The 21,379-nt window shown below is 54.5% G+C and overlaps 1 protein-coding gene across 1 annotated transcript; it reads left to right on the top strand.

Moving 5' to 3' along the window:
• The first annotated feature begins 3,184 nt into the window (after positions 1–3,184).
• On the top strand, positions 3,185–21,312 carry LAMC2 (laminin subunit gamma 2). The gene is made up of 23 exons (XM_051793769.1): positions 3,185–3,352; positions 7,415–7,603; positions 8,548–8,677; positions 9,566–9,664; positions 10,130–10,266; positions 10,712–10,834; positions 10,961–11,150; positions 11,467–11,579; positions 11,880–12,098; positions 12,863–13,042; positions 13,494–13,727; positions 13,950–14,086; positions 14,356–14,509; positions 14,632–14,837; positions 15,116–15,195; positions 15,672–15,809; positions 16,582–16,726; positions 16,898–17,047; positions 17,541–17,655; positions 17,743–17,942; positions 18,504–18,662; positions 18,751–18,850; positions 19,048–21,312. Exons 1-23 carry the CDS (start codon positions 3,271–3,273, stop codon positions 19,296–19,298), a joined length of 3,531 nt encoding a protein of 1,176 aa, XP_051649729.1. The 5' UTR covers positions 3,185–3,270; the 3' UTR covers positions 19,299–21,312.
• The last annotated feature ends 67 nt before the right edge of the window (positions 21,313–21,379 follow it).

Below are 21,379 nucleotides of genomic sequence, written 5' to 3' on the forward strand. Positions count from 1 at the left end.
GTTCTGTGCTGCCCATCTGACATGTTGGGCCACATTCTGGTTAGTTAATCTTTCTGGTTGGCTGCTGGCCCAATACCTTCGGGTGTGTCCCCATCCCAGAAACATCAGGAATGCCATGTAAAAAAATACCCCACTGAGTCTGGGCTTGGGGGGCAGTTGGATGGAAATGCCTTCCCTCATCCCTGTGTGTGTCACCCCTCACTGGTGGGGCAGGGCGCAGGCGAAGCATGGCCAGGTGTGATGGCACTTCCTTGCTGTGCTGCTGCTGCTGCCCTGCCCTGCTTGCTCACCGTAATCCCCGGTGTCCCTGCCTGCTCCCTACCTGCTTCCTGCCTGCTTCCTGCCTGCCTCTGCCCATCCTGGTGGAGCCTCTGCTTCAGGTGGCTCTGGCTGACATGAGGACTTTTTCCCAGGGCATCCAACTGGCCGAGGAGAGACTGAAGTCTGGGCTCTGTCACTGCACTGGCATTTGGTGATGCCGGCACATCATGATCCCTGATTTTCCACGCTGAGGAAATCCCAGAGGATTTCCTCCTGGAGAATGTTGCAGCTCAGATGGTCTCTTGTAGAGGGCAGCATGGGGACACCAAGGTTGCAAGGACACATGCAGCATCATGGTGTTTATCTGTCATGAGCCACCAAAATGTTTTTTTTCCCTTAGTTACATCAATAAAACTATCGCTTCGGGGGTTTCACACACCTTATTACTTGCCACCTGCAGCGAACAGCAAAATTCAGATTGTTATGGAGATTGAGACTGTCTTTGGAGTTGTTCATTCTGCCATGGCCACATCCTCGAGGACTGATGAACTTGTGAGCCCCTGCAGTAGCACTTCCTTGGCTCCATTGTGAATGAACACAGAATATTTTCTTGTGTTGCAGATTAAAAGACACAGGTTCTCCAGTGAAGAAAAACTGTTCCATTGCAGTGTGTGATGAGCACCACTACTCTTCATGCCTCCCTTTGCTTAGGCTTCTGCTCACTCTAAAGGTAATATTTCTGTTAACTATGTTTATATGAGACCTCTTCTGGAGGGTGCTGCCGTAGCAATGGGTTGTGATGGGTGACATTTGCTCTGTGGAGGGTGGTGGGCAGCTGTTTGTTCCAGACCAGAAAATCAGGGCCCCAAAAAATACATTTTTTGGTGGTCTCATGGCATGTGTTCGTGTGGTTTTCAGAGGTGATCTTGAAGGAAGATGAGGCACACATTCCTGTGGTGATCCTGAGGGACGGTGGAGGATGACAAGGTAAGAGTAACCTAAGTAAATATGCAGAAATGACTGAGGAGCAAGCTGTGTCAGGGCCTTGTTTGCACGGTGGGGTGAGAGGTGGGGTGGTAACAGTGAGATAGAATGGATAACACGGAGGAGACAGATAAGGGAAAAGCTTCCTGATGGCAAGAGCTGGTTTTCTAAAAGAGAAGTCAGCCCAGGGCTAGGTGAGGTCCAAGGGAACTGCTGTACACTACATGCTGTTGGAGGAGATGAGCTTCCTGAGCAGAGGGGTGTCAGCGGTAGGAAGGACACAGGAGAGGTGTTTCAGGTAAGTGAGGTACTTCAGAGCAAAAGGGATTGTGTTTCCTTAAAAGAATAGGTGGATCCTAAAAACTGCTAAATTGGTGGGAACACCATAAATAGTTTTATCCCACTTTAAAAAAAAATAATAAAAACCAGATAAAACAACCTTGGGTGCCAAAACCCACCGTGCCATCATCGCATTCGGGGAGCTGGTTTCCTTGTTGTGGGCTATATTAAGATCCAGCAAGTGAAATGAAAAGGAAACCGCCTGTTTATAAAAGCAAGTTGACTCAATCAGCAGAGGCAGGTACAGCCGGTGAAGGGAGGTGCAGAGATGTGGTGAGTTCAGGCTGGCTGTGCCCATGAGATCACCAGGAGGCACAGAGGAAAGCCCTCTGAGTCAGCTCCAGGTGTCTGGAGTGTCTGGAGGCTGTAGGGCTGTGTAAGATGCTCAGACTAGGACCTCAGTATTAATCACCTGGGTCTGTCAGCTCTGAAACGAGCAGCATGGCAGCGCCTCGGGTTGAGTTTGAATCCCTAATGGAGAAGGGGATCTAAAAAGGGACAGATTTGTTAGGTGTCTTCATTCCATCTAAAGGTGCTCATGGACCACTTGCAGTCAGTTGTCACAGTAGGTGTCCCGTGGCAGTAAGTAGGGGAACATGAGGGCCCATCCTTCCTGTGATCCCCTGGTGGGCTGCTTTTGCAGCTCAGGTGGATGTGCCGGTGTTTTCACTTATCCTGGTGTATGCAGGATGAGGAGGACTCCTGCCTCCAGATTTCTCTCTTCTCCTGTAGAAGTCTTCATGTCCTTCCTGCAAGGCGAAGGTGACGAACAAGGTGGAATTGTCTCTCATGCCTTGTTTGGCTCGCTGGCTACCCTTTGGAACAAAGTGCTAAGGGACCTGGGTCTGTGGAGCCTGGTATCCTCCTGCTGGTTCCAGCAGCAGCCTCAGACAAGCTTTCTCCCCTCTCTGTCTCCACTCCTCATCCTCCCCCTAGCACAAAAGTGGATGCACTAGGTCAGCCCAAGGACCCATCTAACCATTTTCCCCTCGGGAGCAAAAGCAGGTAAATGTGTGTGACAATTCCCGCCTCCACCCCATTTCTAGGTCTGGGGATTTCCTGAACTTGACACTTATCTGGTAAATCCCTATCGATCTGCTTTCTGAGCACTTCCAAGCTGTCCTTGGGGATCTCTTTGCATCACCAGTCCCACTGGTCACCTGAAATGAGCCCTGCTCTCGCAGGTTGGTTGACTTGGGCCTGGCTTGCGAGCAGACAGTCCCCATCCACCCTCCCCAGGCTTCCTGTGAGCTCATCGTGTTTCATTTCGCTCCCTGCAAGCCGCCTGCGTGCCCGGGCAGCCCGGCCCTCCCCAGCCAGCCCCGGTGCCCTGCCCGCGGAGGCAGCAAGGGCGGGTGGGATGGAGGTGGGCGAGTGGGACGGGCAGGAGGGGCGTCCGCAGGGGCTGCAGGTATATTTTATTCCCCTACCCATGAGCTATCAGCCCTAGGAGGGTGCAGGCAGAAGCTCCTCGGGGTACTCTGTGGATGGGGCGGGCTCCTGTCTGCGCTGCCTGGGCTGGGCTCTCCCCGCTCGCGGTGAGTCAGCCCACGGCACACGTGCTCCTTCCTGTTGGGAGTGACTCAGGTGGAGCAGCCGATAAAAAACACTCGGGCAAACAAGGCACCGGGCAGCCCTGGTCGCGATCCCGCCGGACCGGGCGCCCTGGGCTCCCCGGCACGAGCCATGGCCGGGCGCTGGCTCCTGCCCCTCGCCTGCCTGGCCGCGTCCCTGCTGCCCGCGGCCCCGAGCACACGCAGAGGAGAAGGTGAGGCCTCGCCAAGGTCGGCTGGTCCCGCTCGGACGTGCGGGCGCGCTCGCAGCCTCTCCGGTCCGGTAACTGGGAGCTGTCTGGGAGCACAGCACCCTGCCAGGGCGCTCTGCCATCCCGCCCTTGGGCTTAGCGTTTCCTCCAGGGGTGAATATCCCATGAGCACTTTGTTTTTTTCACTGGCATCCCTTTCAGTAAGTTATTTATGTGCAGTTACGTGGTTGCTCTCTGTATGAAGCCTTGCTGCTGGGGTGGCATGTGGGTGTGAGCACGAGCATCGCCCAGGCGGTCGCTGCTGTAACCAAAACCTTCCCCAAGCCCGGAGAAGAGCTGGAAGCATCCAGGACCCAGTTTGATGTAGCAGCATGGTCGTGTTTGGAGTTTGTGCAAGTCTGTGGAGCTCACAAGGTGCCTACAGCCCTGCTGCACCCCGTGGGAGACGACGAGTCTCCCGTGGTCCATGGACTGATGATGAGCTTCCAAAATCCAGCAGATCCTCTTGGGAGTGCAATTGTAGCAGAGAGTGTAGTGCAGGGAGGTTTGAGCATGTCCAGCCCAGTGGTAATTCAATAGCAGGGTTTCAGTTTTACTGGCCTATAGTATGTTTGGCAAAAATCAGGTTTTCACTTATATTTTGTAAATACTGAGTGATTTTAATTCTTTTTTTTCTGCATTACTGGTGTTCTGAACGCTACTGGGCTTGAAGTTGGATTTTATCAGTTTTAAGTGTGGTGCAACAGGGGTGTAATAAGTGCTGAATAAATGTTTTGGTTTAGGTTTTTTTCTAAAAAAAAAAAAAAAGACCTATTTTGCTTTACATGCTACTTGAGTTAATTATTACATCAGCCTTAATTACGTGTAAGTTTAAAAATGCTGGTGTAGGTTCCTTTCTTCCTCCTTCCTGGCAGTATGTGGGAAACTGCTCCTTTTCCATGGACTCTTGAACCTATTTCTGTGTGTGTGTGAAAGTGATGGTTGATACCAGCCATGTTTTTATGCTGCAGCAGATTTTCTGAGGGGGCTTGGTGGTGTAATTTAGTCTCCTGTGCTCTCTCTAGTCCCAGCTCTAGATATGGGCTTGTAATTAGCCCATGTAATCCTGTTTTGCCTGCAAAGTGCTCAAGTCAAACTGGGTTCAGGTGTGATCCAGCAGAGCAGCAGTCAGGACACTTGTACTCTGATCCCTGTGGAGCCTTGTGTGTGGCAGCACAGGATGGCTGAAGAGATCTCCCAGGGTTCAGGGAAGAACTGGAATATGGAGGTCAGAGCTCCATCGCACCAACAAGGTGTTTAACTCAGGGTGTTAGAAAGCAGAAGGCACCAAACAGCGGGTTTTGGCTCCTGGTGTGGGGTATGTCCCTGCCAATGCTGATGGAGCTCCAGGCAGGTCTTCCTGCAGTGAGAAAGGAATTGGGCAATGGGGATACCCAGACTTGGACAGCAGATTGGACAGCCTTCTGGGTCGCTGTCCCAAGAGCATGGAGCAGGGAATGGCTTGTGTTGATGTGGAGGCTTCATTGCATGCAAAGCTCTGTTGATCTCCTGATGGAAGGAGGGGTCTTTGTAGGCTGGCTTGTGTACGGGGCTGTTGGATCTGCTCCACTCAGACCCTGCCTCATTTTCTGGTTTTGTGAATTTAAGAAGACAGTTTAAGAGGCCTGAAGCTGCATGTCTCCTTCTCCAAGCCTTTCTGATGTGGGAATTCATCTCGTCACAGCAATCAAGCATTTTTCATGCTTTATTCTACTGGGTGGGAGCAGGGGGAATGATGTCCTGCTGGATGCGTTCCATGTTACCTCCTGCATCCTGACGTAGCACTGAAGAAATCCAGCTGCAAAGCTTCTCTAGGGAGCCTGTTCTTTTGCATGGATGATCTCAGAGCAGAGCCTCAGGGCACCTGGATATAGAAATGATCCTGTCCTCAGTTGGTCCTCATCTTCCAGCAGTTCCTACGTGCTCCACCTCTTGCTCTTGATAAGGATTAGCCTGTCTGAGCTCTCAGGTTTCCAAGAGAAGACCAGGAGCAGCCACACTGGTGGGGTGATGGCACTAACCTGCCGCAGCATCTCAAATGGCTTTGGATTAGTGAGACCTGAGTCTGTGCCAGGAGAACTGGCTCCTAACGTGCTGCAGCCAGAGAACAACACCTGAAAAAAGGTTTTCATTCCCTGGGGGAATAGTGCTCACGCCTGTAATTTAGCAACCCAGTAAATCCTCCGGATTACATAGAGGTAGGGTAGGGTGATGCGTGGGTGGAGTTCAGTTCAAAGATCCTTATGAGTCCCTTCCAACTTGAGATCTCACTGCAGTGTGGAGGGATGGGAGTGGGATCAACCCCAAGTGGGATCTTCCCACGGTGAAGGTGAGCACAGAGACCTTGAGAAAGTCCCATGCTGTTGCTCTTGGTCTGTATTGTCCATGTCCTTGGGTCACTGGTGATGCCCACTGAGGCTGGGGATGCTTTCCCACGCCCTGAGGAAAGGACTTCTGTGCCCACAGGTCCCCTCCCGGCTGTAGCTGAATCTCGGTCTCCTGGCAGCCAGGCTGTGAGGGAAGAGCCATGTTTGCCAGAGCTGGAAAAATCTCTCTCCCTGTTTGCTGGCGCATGAGGTCACCTCTGCTCTTGGCAGAGGCTGGGCTGAGTGCCTCCGTCTGGAATGTGGGTGCCGATGGGTGTGTGGGAGGGAGGGAGGGCAGCGCCCAGCTGTGAGCACTGGGCGCAGGAGCCTGTGCCTGGTGCTGGGAATCACAGATGCAGAGGGACGGGGACCTTGTATCCTGGGGCTGAGCTGTGCCAGAAGAGCACTGGGAAGGAGGAGCCTCTGTGTGTGTCAAGTACAGGGCGCTGTCTGCATCCATGCTGCAGGTTTCTGCTTGCTTTTGGACTTCCTCCACCTCTCCGTGCTCTCAGAGGTGACCTGAGCGGGAGGTGGGCAGCTGGGGACCACCTTTCTTATCCCAAGGAGACCAGCAGTGGACAGAGTTCCTCAGAGGGAGGTCGAGGCTCCCATGGCAGCATCAGGGTGGTTCAGAGCACCTTCTCAGTAGGTTCTGCGTCCCTGAGGGGTCCCTGAGGCTTTTTCCCTTGGCGTGTTTCATTCTCCTGCCTGTCTTTGCCAACCATCCTCTCAGCTGTGCTCGCTTTCCTCTGTGGCACTGAGAGATGCATCTGGGATAAAGGTCCTCAGGCTTAAACACTTGAGTACTGGCTGCTGAGGCCTTAGATGAGAGGTGCCTTCAAGGGAATACCTGGACAAGCAAGGGAGTGCTGGAGCAGGCATGTCTGGGGAGGTACCTGCCCGTCTGCTCTCCAGAGGGATCGCCTGTCCTGGCTCTAGTGGGAGGCAGAGTCTCATGCCTGTTCTTCCTGGCATCCATCATGCAGCGATGTGGGCAGCTGCAGCTTTTCTTCACAGGAAGGTTGAGGTAGGTGACCTGTGCCAAAACCTTTCTTGCCGATCTCCCTCTTGGCTGGCATACTTCTGCCAAGTGCCTCGGATCACAGGCCACTCCCTGCATGGAAGAACTGGCTGGGGAGACTTGGTCGAAGTTGGTTGAGTTTTCCCTCCTGAACTCACGCCTGGTCAGAGGCTGGGTGAAACAAAACATAACCTCAGGGATCTTTCCCTTTTCCCTGAAGTCTCCAGTAAGGTTCCCCATACTTTCCTCAGGACAAGATCTGGGGGGCTGTTTAATCATCTTTGCTTACTCAAAATCCTCATTGGAAGTCCCGTGAAAGGATGAAGGACATCCCTGGCCATGCCATGCTTGGCTTGAGGGGTTTGTCCATCCTGAACCATGTTAGCAGTGAAAAGGGACATCGCTCCACAGTGTGAGGATGCGGAGCACCCTGTGGGCACTGGTGGCACAGGGGTGGCTGATGAACACAGACACATGGGAACAAGAGCAGAGACATGGGGACAGGGCTTGTCATTAGCAGAGGAGAAGGGGACATTTGCACTGCCTGGGCTTATTCCTTGGCCTTCAGGGTGGTACTTACGACTGGTACCCTCATCTCTAAGCATTGTTTGAGATGTCTCTCTGCTCTCTTCTCCCCAGTCTGCGACTGCAACGGGATGTCCAGGCAGTGTGCCTTCGACTGGCAGCTCCTGCGGGAGACGGGGAACGGGTACCGCTGCCTTGGCTGCCGGGGCAACACGGAGGGCGCCCGCTGCGAGCGCTGCAAGGAGGGGTTCTTCCGACGGCAGGAGCGGGAGTGCTGCCTGCCCTGCCACTGCCACCCCTGGGGTACGTGCACGACAGCCCCGAGGGCACAGGGGCTGCTCAGGGCTGTAGGGGAGCACCTGGGCAGGTAAGGCTCTGGTCCCTACACACCGGACCAGAGGCTACAAGACCCACCTGCCCTCTGAAATAATCACAGACTCACAGACAGGTTTGGGTCAGATGGGACCTTAAAGATGATCTCCTTCCATGCCATGGGCATGGACACCTTCCACTATCCCAGGTTGTTCCAAGCCACATCCAACCTGGCCTTGAACACTTGCAGAGATGGGGCAGCCACAGCTTCTCAGGGCAACCTGTGCCAGTGTCCAAACACTTTCATTATAAAACATTTCTTCCTTATGTCCAATCTAAACCTCCTCTCTTTGAGTTTACAACCTTTGCACTTGAAATGCCTGTTGGTCTCTTGGTGCAGGAGGACCACTAGAAGTATTACCTGCACATCAAAAACAACTGGCAAGAGGACAGAGCAATAGGCTTTAAGGGGTTGGAATGGCACATATCCCCTCGGCTCCCCTGGCACAAGGATGGCCTGGCAGCAGGACAGCTGCCTGTAGGTTGGAAACCAAAGATCCTACCATGGCCCCCAGCCCCATGGGTTCCTTGTAAAGGCACCAAAATCAAGTTCCAGTGATGTCTAACTAGCAGAGGGTCTGGCAAAGAAGAAAAAATTCCCTAGACTCCATCTTTTTCTTCTTGCTGACCTTTAGAGTAGGGAAGAGGATCCTTGTCCTGGGCATCTGGTCAATACCTGCTGGGATTTACCTCCTCCAAGTCTCCCAGGGAGACTGGAACAACTTTTAACATCCAGACCTGGTGTCTCAGCCCTGTGTGGGGATCTCAGGTGGGGACCTGTCCCTGGGGCTGGATTGCTGCTGCAGTGATGGTGTGGTGCTTTACCCCCTGTCCCATTGGGCCCATCCCAACCTCTCCTTCCCCTCTCTCCGCAGGCTCCCTCAGCCCACAGTGTGACAGCTACGGCCAGTGCAGCTGCAAGCCCGGCGTGATGGGGGACAAGTGTGACCGCTGCCAGCCGGGCTTCGAGCCCCTGTCCGAGGCCGGGTGCCGGAGGAGCGGGCAGTGAGTGCTGACCTCCCTCAGTGGCACGGGGACAGCAGGAGGGCCGTCCCCCAGAGCTTTCCCAGCACCCAAGCTGGCTGAAAACACCCTGTGCAAGGGCAGAGTTTGTTTTGTGGCAGCACAACGATGGCCTTGAGCCAACCTTGCTGGGAGAGAATGGGCTCCAGCGGGGCTGGACCTCCATGCAAAAGCTCACTGTCCTGCAACAGCACCAAAATCTGAGCTTAACCACACACTGAGGCCATTGTCTTATTACCCAGATAATGCCAAACAGGTGACAGCCAGGCTTGGCCATGTAAAACAGAACCTGCCCACCGTGGGCCTGCCTGGTGTCGGTGCCACTCACAAGGAGATGTGCCTGCAAAAATAAACCCCTTCCTTTGCACGATGCCCTGTTTAAAAACCTTTAGTAGCATTTCTTCTCTGACTTCCTCAGTGCTGTGTCCTCTTCTTCCTGACCTCACCTCACTGTTGCTCCTCTGGGGCCGCAGGCAGGCAAAGGGTGTGGGTGAGGGGGACTGCCTGCAGCTGTGCTGCTGTACCTGGCCTTCTGCAGCTTCCCTGGGGCGCTGCTGCCTGTTGGAGCTCAGCCGGGATCTGTTAAACCCAGCCAAGGTTTATTAAGCTCAACAGAGCTTCATGTTGCTCTTGTGAGTGGGTCAGGTGCTCTGGGGTGTGCTGGGGTGGTAGCGCTGGGCAGTCTCAGCCTGGTACCCACAGTGCTGCAGGTTTTCCTTACAGAGATGGCTCTGCTGGTTATTTTTCCCCTTCCAGCATGGGAATAGTATCTGGGGGTGTTTCTCTGCTCTCTTCTATGATAGCAGAGGGCACTGAGCTCCCAGGCTGAGCTGGAAATCCAGGTCGAGGTTGCTGCTGTCCCTGTTGCAGGAGCCTGCAGTGCGAGTGTGACCCTGCCGGTAGCTCCGGGAACTGTCGCTCCGGCCGCTGTGTCTGCAAGGCGAGCGCTGCCGGGGAGCGCTGTGAGAGGTGGGTGCCAGGGGACTGCCGCACCACTGCATGGCATGACCTCCATCTCCCTCGCAGTGCACAGAATCGTAGAATCCTGGAATGGTTTGGGCTGGGAGGGACCTTGAAGATCACCCAATTCCAAGTCCCCTGCCATGGGCAGGAACACCTTCCACCAGCCCAGGTTGCTCCAAGCCCCAAGCTCCAACCTGACCTTGGACACTTCCAGGGACGGGGCAGCCACAGCTTCTCTGGGCAACCTGGGCCAGGGCCTCAGCACACTCAGAGGGAAGAAATATCCCTTCTAACCCTGCCCTATGGCAGTGGGAAGCCATTTGCACATGCCCATCTTGCCATCTCAGCCTGGCGATGACCTCGAACTGTGGCAATGGCTGTGTTGCACAGCTGTCATTAAAAGAATGCTTATGTTGACCAGTAAAAAGAGAAAATGAACTCTACCTTTGTCATCTTCTTGCATTTTCCCAGGTGCAAGCGACACTTCTACAACTTGGATGCCAGAAACCCCATGGGATGCTCTCCCTGCTTCTGCTATGGGCACTCGGCTACGTGTGTCAGCGCGGACAACCACAGTGTCCACAACATCACCTCCACCTTCCAGCAAGGTGAAGCCCAAGCGGGACATCCCCACGACTCCTGGGGGTGTTTGCCAGCCCTTCTCTTTGATGTGCTGGAGGAGCTCCCTTGTTCACAGCCCTGCTGGGAGTCAGCCCCAGGCTACGCATGCTCCTTGGGTCCTCATCCAACCTGCCCATGGCTGCAGCACCCCTGCTTTGATGGGTGGCATGAATTGATTGGAGGCAGAAGTAGGGTGTAAGGTTTGGGGGAGCATAAGCTTCATTCAGCATGTCTTCCCTGCCACTTGGAGGAAGCCTCTGTGCCCATCCGGGCAGTTGTACAGATGTGTGGGCACAGGGGTACCTGTGCTGCCCCCTCAGAAGCTGGGGGTAGGAAGCTGGAGGGCTTTGATAATATACAGCTGAAGAAAGTTACTGGAGTCCTGGAAACACTTTCCCTGTCCCCGCTGATGGCTCCTTGTTGGTGCTCCAGGTGCTGAGGGCTGGCAAGGTGTCCATGCAAGCAGCTCCCCAGCCCAGCTCCAGTGGTCCCCACGCCACCGGGATGCCTTCATAGCGGCGAGGAGATCGGAGCCCATATACTTTGTGGCACCTGGTAGGTGTGGCATCGCCGGGGGCAGAGGTGACAATGAACCCTTTGCTTGGTCTGATCCCATGAACTGAGCCTTTAGGAGGAAGGCAAGATTTTAAGCCTTTAGTTTTCCTTTCCTTTGCTTTGCAGCGAAATTCCTTGGGAACCAGCAACTGAGCTACGGCCAGACGCTCTCCTTCGATTACCGCCTGGACCGAGGGGGACTCCAGCCATCTCCACACGATGTGATCCTGGAAGGAGATGGCCTGAGAGTCACTGCCCCCTTCTTACCCCAGGGGGAGGTCCTGCCCTGCGGTGTCAGCCATACATACACCTTCAGGTAAAGGGCGAGGCTGGGGTGTTTGGGGTAGGGAGGAGCAAGAATGGCTCCTGGATTCAGCTGTGATCCCTTGGAGGTGTTCTGGTTTGTTCTGGATCCACCTCAGGGGCATCTCTCCTGGATAAAGGGGTTGCTTTGTGAGAGGGGCAGTAGAAAATCTGGCTTGAGATTGGGCTGGGTACTTGGCTTGGGGTCGCTTGCAGGGGGTCAGTTCCTCAAAGCCCTGAGCTCAGGATGGGCGAGGGCTGCCACGTTTTCTTGTGGAGGCATCTTGTTTTCCTGAAACTGGTTCCACTTCTCCCTTCTCTCATGGCAGGTTGGATGAACACCCGAGCAGCAAGTGGAGCCCGAGGCTGAATCACTTGGAATTTCGCAGGCTGCTGGGAAACCTGACAGCCCTCTGGATTCGAGCCACATTTGGGGAGTACAGTAAGTGTGAGGAGAGCTTGCAAGCACGAGGTTGGCATCTCCTCATTGCTGGAGACACCAGCTCTCCAGATAGAGACACCTTTGCTAAAAGGTATTGTAAAAGTAATAATAATGATATTAAGTGCCCTACGGTGGCAAAGTTAAATTATGAAGAGATTGAGCAAGGTGGCAACAGATTTGGCTGTTCCATTTGCCTGTGGACATTGCAATAGGATGTGTTACCTGAGCAGGTCCTGGGTGTGGGGGTCTTGCAGGTGGAGCTACTGTCCCCCACAGGTGACTGGCTGTACCTCTCTCCAGGCACTGGCTACATCGACAATGTCACCCTGGTGTCGGCACAGCCCATCCCTGGAGTCCCTGCTCCGTGGGTGGAGCGCTGCGAGTGCCCGGCAGCGTACGGGGGGCAGTTCTGTGAGAGATGTGCCCCTGGCTACCGCAGAGACAGCCCTGGCCAAGGGCCCTTCAGCATCTGCGTGCCCTGCAGTTGCCAGGGGGGAGGAATCTGTGACCCTGACACTGGTAAGAGGAGCCACCGCCACCACGCAGTGCTTGTAGGGTGTGTGGGAATGCAGGACAGCTGCCTGTGTCCCAAGAACTGAGCTGGGGGGGTCAGGAGTATTGACTTTGCAGAAATTTCTTCACAGAAAGAGTGGTCAGACATTGGAATGGGCTGCCCAGGGAGGTGGTGGAGGTCCTGGAGGCGTTTAAGGAAAGACTGTACATGGCACTTGGTGCTCTGGTCTAGTTGATGTCGTGGTGTTGGGTCACAGGTTGGACTCAATGATCTCAGAGGTCTTTTCCAACCTAATTGATTCTGTGATTCTGTGACTCAGGGGGCTGGAATGTGGGGGATCATCCTAGAAAAACTCCCCAGAGCCTAGAAGCACTGCACCCAGATGCATTTGGATCACACTGGGTGTAGATGATGCATACTGGAGAGAGAAAAAAAGCATCTCCTGCTGCCCTGATTGCAGTAAACTCTTCTGACTTTTTGTTTTAAAGTTAAGCCTGACAGTGCCTCAGGTTGGATGGGGCTCTGAGCAACCTGGTGTAGTTGAAAATGTCCCTGCTTATCGCTGGGGCAGTAGGACTGGGTGACCTTTAAAGGTCCCTTCCAACCCAAACCACTCCATGATTTTATGCGGTGCATGGCATGGACAGGTGTGGGAATCTTAAGATATCTCGTGGAGGATGCTGGAGTGTGCTGCGGTGGGTGGAGTGGTGGAGGGTGTCCCACCAGGGCTGTGAGTAAACTTCCCTAAGCCCTTTCCTTCCTCCTCCAGGAGAATGCTACTCTGGAGATGAAAATGTGGGCAGCAGTGTCAGCTGCCCCTTCGGCTCCTACCATGACCCCCGGCAGCCACACGGCTGCAGGACCTGCCCCTGTGGCCATGGCCAGGGCTGCTCCGTGGTGCCAGGCAGTGAGGAGGTCACCTGTGACCACTGCCCTCCTGGAGCTGCTGGTAATGCCCTTCTTGCTTCCGCTCTGCCTTTTCCCAGAGCTTCTACTCTCTGTGCAGGGGTGCTTGGAGCTGGGTGGATCCATCCCATCCTCTCTGCCCAGCTTGCCTGAGGCACTGCCACTCCTTCCTGTGACAGGGTGCTTCAGCCCCAAGGGCTGTGAAGACACATTGCCCCGCCCCAGGAGAGGTTCTCATCTAAACACAACGTGGATGGAAAAAGGATGGGTGGGAGAGGGAGGGGAATAAAAAATAGGGAAAAAAAACAAATAGGAAATTACTTAGTCAATATCAGCTGTTGCACCCAGCTTTTGAGAGCCTACCTGTTGCATTGGCGGTGATGAGGGCAGAGATGCTGTCGTGCCAACTCTGATGGGTTTCTGTGAGGCAGAAGCAGCGAGGCAGCCTCTGCCTTGCAGGCACGAGCATGAGCGTCTCATCTCTCCTTTCCCAGGGGACAACTGCGAGTACTGTGCTGATGGTTATTTTGGGGACCCAGTGGCTTCCCAGCCCTGCCAACTGTGCCAGTGCAACGGCAATGTGGAGCCCAACGCCGTGGGGAACTGCGACCGCCAGACCGGGGAGTGCCTCAAGTGCATCCACAACACCGCCGGCTTCTACTGCGACCGCTGCAAGGACGGCTTCTTCGGGAACCCGCTGGCCCCCGACCCCGCCGACAAGTGCAGAGGTGAGACCTGGGCACTGTTTGAGTAGGAAAATCCGTGCCCGAGTGCTTGGTGAGAAGGGGAATGCCACAAAAGCCAAGGCTAGAAAGTGGGAGTAGAGAGCAGGAACCAAAGCACAAGGCTAAATGGTGGGAGGAAAGCAGGGAGAGAGGGTTGATGAAAAGATGTGCTGAGGCTTGAGATGGGGACAGACTCCTTTGAACCTGTGTTGCTCCAACCTGCAGCCTGTGCCTGCAACTCAGTTGGTGCTGAGCCCCTGAAATGCAGGAGCGATGGGAGCTGCATCTGCAAACCCGGCTTTGAGGGTCCCAACTGTGAAGAGAGTGAGTGCCCGGCTTGCTACAGCCAGGTGAAAGCCCAGGTGAGCATCTATGCCAGTCCCAGGGCCCCTGAGCAGCAAGGGGTGCAGCAATTCGTTCACCCTCAGTGTCTCCTCATGTCCTCCTCAAGTGAGGAGTGATTTTGAACTTTGGCTTTGTACCCCACTGAAGTGATCCCTTGTGCTCCATCCAAAAATGGGCCCTCATGTTGCTCTCCTTTCTCTGACTGGACTGTGGACCTGGTTCCCACCCTGGTCTTTCCATGTGGGTTTGGTGTGCTGCTCACTGATGGCCTGGTCTGTGGTTGCAGGTGGATCTGTACCTGCAGCAGCTGGCAGAGCTGGAGCTGCTTTTCTCAGGGCTGCAAGCTGGTGGTGGGGCCCAGAGCCAGGAGCTGGAGAGGAGAATGCAGGTGGCTGAGGAGATGCTGCGGACCATCCTCAGGGAAGCCCTGAGCCTGCAAGGTACCACCCACCCACTGCCCTGGAATGGGGCCATCTGGGCTGTGTTGGGGAGAGTTTTGCTGCCTGTGCCCTTCTGCTTAGTAATGAGTTTCTCTTTAGCCTTCCTCTTTCTGTCTCACCAGCTTCTGACAGGTCTCTGGAAGGCCGTGTGACCAGGATGAATGGGCAGGGTCCCAGCTCCCAGAGCCGCTTGGGCGAGATCAAGGCAACGGTGGAGAGGCTGAGGTCTCTCGGGAACCAGTACGAGAGGCAGGTGCAGGAGACCCGGCAGCTGCTGGAGAGAGCGAGGCTGGACCTGGAGAGCAGTGGAGCTGCCCTCCGCCGGGCGGTGAGAGCATCTGCATGTGACACACTCCTAGTCTAGCTCAGGGCTGGAAAAAAAATGCATGGGGAGAGCAAGGATTTAAGGAATTCCAGATATTATGTTTGTTTTGTGAGTGTAGATGTTCTGGTGGCCCTTTCCATGCAGCCTGGACATGGAGAGGTGCTGGCAGGGGTCTTTGGGGCTGGTGGAGGTTTAACGCACTGCGGTTGCCTCTTTCACTGCCGAGCTGAATGGAGAGCAGAGAAAAGCACTCACAGCTCTTTGCCTTCCTCTCTCCTCAGAACATTCCTGTTTCAAGCCTTCCCGGGGGCTCAAACCAGTTCTTGATGCTGGCCCAGGAGGCTCTGAAACTGGCCAACAGGTGAGTTCCTCCCACCATCAGATGAGAAAGAGAGGGGAGTGAGACTGAGATCCCACTGGGTGCCCAGAAGGTAATATTTGGGGGGTCCTTGTGAACCTACTGGGCTGCAGCTGCCAAAGCCTCTGTGCCAGCCCTGGAACAGAGGAAGATGCAGCTGCTGGACTGACTTCGCTGCCCTATAGAGTTGTCCTCAGCTACCTTTGAGGGTGGAGTTGGGTGTGATTTAGAAGCATCTTTGTGATAAGAGTTTGACCCATGTGTGTCCAGTTGGAACTGGCAGCATCTGCCTCCCCTCTGGTGCTTCTCTACTCTTGAGAGACGCAGGAGGGACAAGGAAAATACAGATCTCTTTTGCAAACACTCTGCATTTCCTGAGAGGGTGCAGTCCAGCATCCCTGGATACAACAGTAAAGGAAGTTGGTGGAGAAAACCTAGGTGGGAAATGTTTCTCACGAGCCCCGCTCTGTCCTTCACAGCCACGCACAAGCAGCCAACACCATCGAGCAAGCGGCGCGGGCGGCGCGGGAGGACGCGGGGCAGGCGCTGGAGCTGCTGCGCGCGGCGGCCGGAGGAGAGGCGGCTGCCTCCGGCTCCCTGCTCGGGCTGCTCGGGAGGTGAGTGGAGGCTGTGCTGGCCTGTGTGTCACGGGGGAATGTGGGAGGGGAGAGAGGGGTGGCCAAGCACCTGTGTCCCCTTCGCTGCCTCCCCATCTGAGCTGCAGAAATGTGTGTGTTCGGAGGCGGGACTGCTGGAACTTCAGTCACTGGCACATCTGAGCGGTGGAGATGGAGATTTGACAGGTCTGTGGAGCGTCTGCTTCCCACTACACAGACCACGGTGCTCCCATGGAACTGCCAGCAGCTAAGGGAAGCTGGCATGTCTGTGAAGAGACTCCTGGTGGGGAGAGTCTGTTCCATGTGGTTGCAAATCTGGGCTGGGTTTAGCCCCAGGGTGGCTTTAGCCCCATGATTCCTGTGTGGTGGGCTGGTGCCACTCCAGAGCCCACCACGGTGGGGCTGGGATTTCACACATCACTAGTGGGGTGCAAGCAACAGCCCTAAGGGAAGTTAAGAAGCTGAACTGGGATGTGCAGGAAGAAACATCCAGTTGTAGGGCAGAGATTAGCAGAGCCACTGTGGAGCCCATGGGGGTTCAGCTGTGTGAAACACCTTTGGTTCCTGGAGCAGGAGTAAGGAGCCAGTGGATGCCCTGTTTGGCTGAGGGACTGGGATGCAGGGGGTGTTTGCAATTGGTTTTTCCTGCATGATAAATCTGCATGGGGCCTTGGAGAGCATGAACAAGTCCATGTAGAAGGCAGCATTAATGCTGGGGTGGGGAGTTGGCAGCCTGGCTGGTACCAGGCTTTCCAGTCCCGCATCCCTGCAGGTACGAGAAGCTGCAGTCGCTGGCTGGAGGCCTGAAGGCTGATGCCGACGGAATGGCCTCTGAGGCAGACAAGGCTTACCAGGGCAGCCTAGTGCTCCTCAGCTCCCTGTCCCGCCTGACAGAGACCGACATCGGCTCCTTTGAGGTGAGGGCTTTGTGTCTGTGGGACCTTTTGCTCTCTCTGCCAGCAGCTCAGCCCTTCCCAGTGCTCTGTCCCCACTGGAGAGCCATCGGATATGCATCTTCTCACCCTTTTGCCCGTGGTTCCTGGGGAGCACTGGGGAGATGCTGAGACCCCATCATGTCTCTGTTTCAGGGGGAGGCATCCCGGCTGAAGCAGGATGCCAGTGCTCTTCTGAGCCTGGTGGACACCTACATGGCCCAGTACAAGCAGCTGCAGAGCCGCACAGGGCGCTGGGAGGAGGAAACCAAGGAGCTGCTGAGAAGGCAAGAGGGCGAGAGAGCGGTAAGAGGTTGGCTGGGGGGCTGTGTTGTCCTCCAGGAGCTGGAGCTTTGGTGGGATGCCCTTGGCACCATCACTATCCCAGTCTGGTTGTCAAAGGTAGCTCTGCCTGCCTGGAGCAGGATTGTACCCTTTCTTGGAAACGCAGCTTTGGGGTTGGTCTTCTGAAGCCCGTGGGAGACCTCCCTGTGAGCATGGAGCTGCTGGTGCAGGGTCTTACCTGCAAACCTTCTCCATGTGAGGCAGGTTGAAGACCTACTCCTGGAAAGATTAGAGCTAAGATGACTCAGGATGGCTGGAGCTGGTTGAGGAGCCCCAGCACAAGGCTGTGCCAGCAGGTTGTGGTAGCCTTGATTCAGGGGCAAGAGCAGGCATTTGGAAACAGGCTGATGGGTCTTCTCCTCCAGCCCAGCTCCTCCCAGACTGCTCTGGGCATGTCCAATCCTCCCATACTCTGTCCTTCATCCACCTGCTGTGTCCCTTTGACCTGTTGCAGAAGCTGACACAGCTGCTGTCCCGAGCCAACCTCGCCAAGAGCACAGCCCTGCAAGCCATGAGCGCTGGCAATGCCACCTTCTACCAGGTGGAACAAATCCTGAAGAGCCTCAGGGGTAACATCCTAGAAACCCTTCCCTTGTGTTTCCACGTGGGATCTCACGAAGGTAGTGCAGCTTCATTCCCACATGTGTTTCTTCCAGAGTTCAACCTGCAAGCAGGTGACAAGAGGAGGGAAGCTGAAGATGCCATGAGGAGGCTGCCCATTATCAGCAGCATGGTCACCAGTGCCAGGGAGAAGACAGACCGAGCCGAAGCAATCCTGGGCAGCGCTGCTTCCGAATCCAAGGCAGCCAGCAGCGCTGCAGGGGAAGCGAAGGAGATCACCACAGGGATCCAGGAGGTGAGGGCAGGCTCCAGTGCTAGTGCTGGCAGAAAAGAGTTTGGAAGGAAAAACAGTGGAAGAAGAGGAGATGGTTAGCACTTCATGGTGGGGCTGATGGGTTAACTTTTGGACCTGCTGCATTGATTTCTGGGCTAAAGTTTCTCTACAGTGGGTCCTGCAGATACCAAAGTGGGTGTGCAGATCAGATCTCTGCAGGCACGTTTCTTCCATGAGGATCTTTGTGGCATCTCACTGTAGCTGCCTTTCAGTGACCAAGGGGATTTTTCCCCTCCCACAGCCTGAGCCACTGGCAGGCTTGTGAGGTCCCAAAATTGCTGCTTGTGGGTTCATATCCCAGATGTGTGTTGTAATTTCCCAGGGATTTGCTGATGTGTGCAGGAGGGGTTGAGCCATTGCCATGGGAACAGCTCTCTGAAACAACTGGTGGGAGAACATGAAGGATACAGGCCAGTGTGCGGTCATTTTGGGTCCCCATAGAAGGAATTTCCATCAGCTCTGCATTCCAGTGCACCTTTTGGCCATGCTCTGCCCCTCTGAAAGTGCCTTTGCCTTCCCCAGGAGATTGCCCAGCTGAAGGTGGAAGCCAACCAGACGGCCGATGGTGTCCTCGCCCTGGAGAAGGCAGTGGCCGCCCTGCGGCGCCAGGCCAAGGAAGCAGATGATGAATTTGAGAGGAAGCTCTTGGAGGTTGAGGCGGATGCTGCTGTGATACAGGAGGTGGGTCCCTGTCTCCCTTGCCTTGTCCCCATCCCTGTTGCCTTTTGGGCTCAGTTGCACCTTACAGCTGCTGTCTTTCCTCCTTCAGACAGCTCAGGAGGCTCAGAGAGTCCATGACAAGGCTGGCCAGGCAGGGGTGGCCGTGCAGGAGACGCTGAGTGCCCTGGAAGAGCTGCTGCGCCTGATGAGTAGGTTCTGTGACACCGCTGTGGGATGTGGATGGAGACAGGTCCCCACTGGGGTCTAGGGAGTTTAGTGGGAAGCTGGCCTCAGGTGATGCCTGTGGACAGGCTGGGCATCAGGGTGGAGATGAAGTATCTAGAAAGATGTAGTCCTCAACCTCCATCCATGCTTTCTTATTCCTTGTTTTCCTTCTGTTCCACAGACCAGCCTGGTGCTGTGGATGAGGATGGCCTGAAGCAGCTCGAGATGAATTTTAGCAAAGCCAAAACCAGAAGCAACCAGCTGAAGGCTGAGATGTCTGAGCTGGAGCAGACAGCCATGCTGCAGAAGGCCCGGGTGCGGACACTGGAGAGCAACATCGATGAGATCCTGGCTGATATAAAGAACCTGGAGGATATCCAGAGGAGTCTTCCTCCAGGCTGCTACAACACAAAAGCCATTGAATTGCCATGAGTAAGCTCTGGAAAGGCTGCAGCACCTGCCAGGCTGAAGGCAGGAGAGCCTCCCCAAATCTGGCAGGACTGGCTGCGTTTGACTGTGTTGAACTGATCCTTACCCTCAATTTCAGCATGGCAGATGAAGCTCAGTGTCATGCTGGCCCTGGAGAGTCCCTAATTTTCCAAAGTGCTCCGTCCCTCGCTCGTGGGAGGAAGAAGACGCCTGGTTTGTGAAGGTGCTACTGGCTGAAGAACAGCCCATTCCTACAACATTTCTCTGAGGTGCAAGTCGGCATTGCTTGGTGTCAGCCTTGGGAGTTGGCGTGGTTCGGAGCCTGAAGTTCATGACTGAGAGGTTTTCCGCCCTCCACCCTCTGTGGATCCCTTCTCCTGGTCTGGCACACATAGCCTCTGTCCTTACTTTGGACACTGCCACCACCACCACCTCCTCCTCATGTTCTCAGTGAGGTTTTCCTCACCATCAGTAGCTCAGCGAGCGGCATGAAGAGACAGATGGGAGAGATGAGTTTTGAGCTGTGGCACTGGTGATGCTTCCTGTGGCATTCTCCTCCCAGCCTGCCCATTCCTCACCGTCCTGGGAGTGGTGCTGACGTGGTTTTGCTGTGGCTTAGAGCTCTGGCACTGATGACCATTTTCACACAGCTGCAGGTCTTCCACGGTGCTTCTCAGTGAGGTGGTTACTGTTCACTAAAGAGGAGGGAAAAAGAGCTTCCAGGTGCCTTTGAGCTCACAGTGATGTGCTGGATGGAGGACGAGGAGATCCCAGGCTAGCAGGGGCTCCTGAGATGAAAAGTCTTTCCTGCTTTACCTGCTCCCTTCAGCCAGGAGGAGTATCCCTATTCTTTCTCCCACACTTCGCAAGTCCCAAAGCCCCTGAGGGGTGGCTTTCCTGTCAAAGCTCCTCCTGGGCAAACACAGGTCTCCTTACCACCTCCTTACATGCTCAAGCACAACCTTTCCTTACAAAACTGGTCCCTGTGGTACCAGGCAGCTTCCTGGGTGTCCCAGAGGCCAGGAGAAGGAGGGTGATGTCTCCAGGACTCTGCAGGAATGGGGGCTTTCTCTAGGGGTCTGCAACCGTGAGCTCTTGTGTCTGAGAGCCCTGTCCCATCCCACTGCAGTGTCTGCACCCCGATTTGATCGGTGTAAAAATATTGAGGATGTCTTGAATGTGTTTCAGCCTCTGTTTTGGTGCTGCCTATCCCCCCCCTCCCTCCTGCATTGGATGTGCTGGATGTTTCTCAGAGGCTCAGGTAGTTCTCCACAGGGGTTTCCCATTGTACATCTGAGCAGAGCTCAGTGGGGCCAAAGACCCCAGTGCTCCCTTCACCACCTGTGGCTTTCCTGCGGGTCCAGATCCATTTTGACACCACTCCCACCTTCCTTTAGATGTCATGCAGGGGAAAAAAATTGCTACCACATGCTGTAAGTCAGCTCTGCTGAAGCCCCTGGCCTGTGTGGTGGTAAAAGAGGAGGTCCTGAATGATGGAGGAGGACTCTATGGGGACTCAGCCCTCCTTATTTCTGATTCTCTGATAAAGCAGCATCTGTGCTTTTGCTTAATGATATACCAAGTATTATGTGTGCCTTACACTTTTATTTAAGTGAGATATACTCTAGCCCCTGGCATGTCTTCCTTCTTCTGTTGTACTGCATAGGGACAGGTATTATGGACCTGGCTATTTTTCCATGAGTTGGGTTTTTTGAAAGGGAGGAGGTCAATAAATGATTAATACTTTTGGCTGGATCTTGCCTCTTGGTTTATTTTCTCAGGCTCCCTAATTTAGGTGGGTTTGGCCATGGGTTATCCCAGCCATTTGCTCTCCTTGTCCTGACTCTGTCTTGGGGCTGTTTTAAAATTACACCAGTAACATCTTTGATTTGTTTTGTTTTGTTTATTACATAATTTAAACATTTTGCTGATAAAGTTTTTTTTGTTAATGACTGGTTTTTTTCATATAGCAACAGAAAAAAAAAAGAAAAAAAAAGGCTCCAAAACTTTTGACAAAGGTGAAATTGGTGGCATGACAACTTCAACCCCTTTCCCTCCCCCCTTTATTTATTTTTTCCCCCAAA

Source organism: Manacus candei, unplaced genomic scaffold (genome assembly GCF_025592945.1).
Source record: "Manacus candei isolate 608988 ecotype Guabito, Panama unplaced genomic scaffold, ASM2559294v1 h1tg000005l, whole genome shotgun sequence".
In the NCBI taxonomy this organism is placed as follows: domain Eukaryota; kingdom Metazoa; phylum Chordata; class Aves; order Passeriformes; family Pipridae; genus Manacus; species Manacus candei.

Bases quoted from the DNA above. Each gene is read 5' to 3' on its own strand.
- LAMC2 (XM_051793769.1), top strand. From the start codon at position 3,271: ATGGCCGGGCGCTGGCTCCTGCCCCTCGCCTGCCTGGCCGCGTCCCTG. The intron at 9,665-10,129 runs GTGGGTGCCAGG...GCATTTTCCCAG, and splicing joins GCCGGGGAGCGCTGTGAGAG to GTGCAAGCGACACTTCTACA. The intron at 15,810-16,581 runs GTGAGTGGAGGC...GCATCCCTGCAG, and splicing joins CTGCTCGGGCTGCTCGGGAG to GTACGAGAAGCTGCAGTCGC.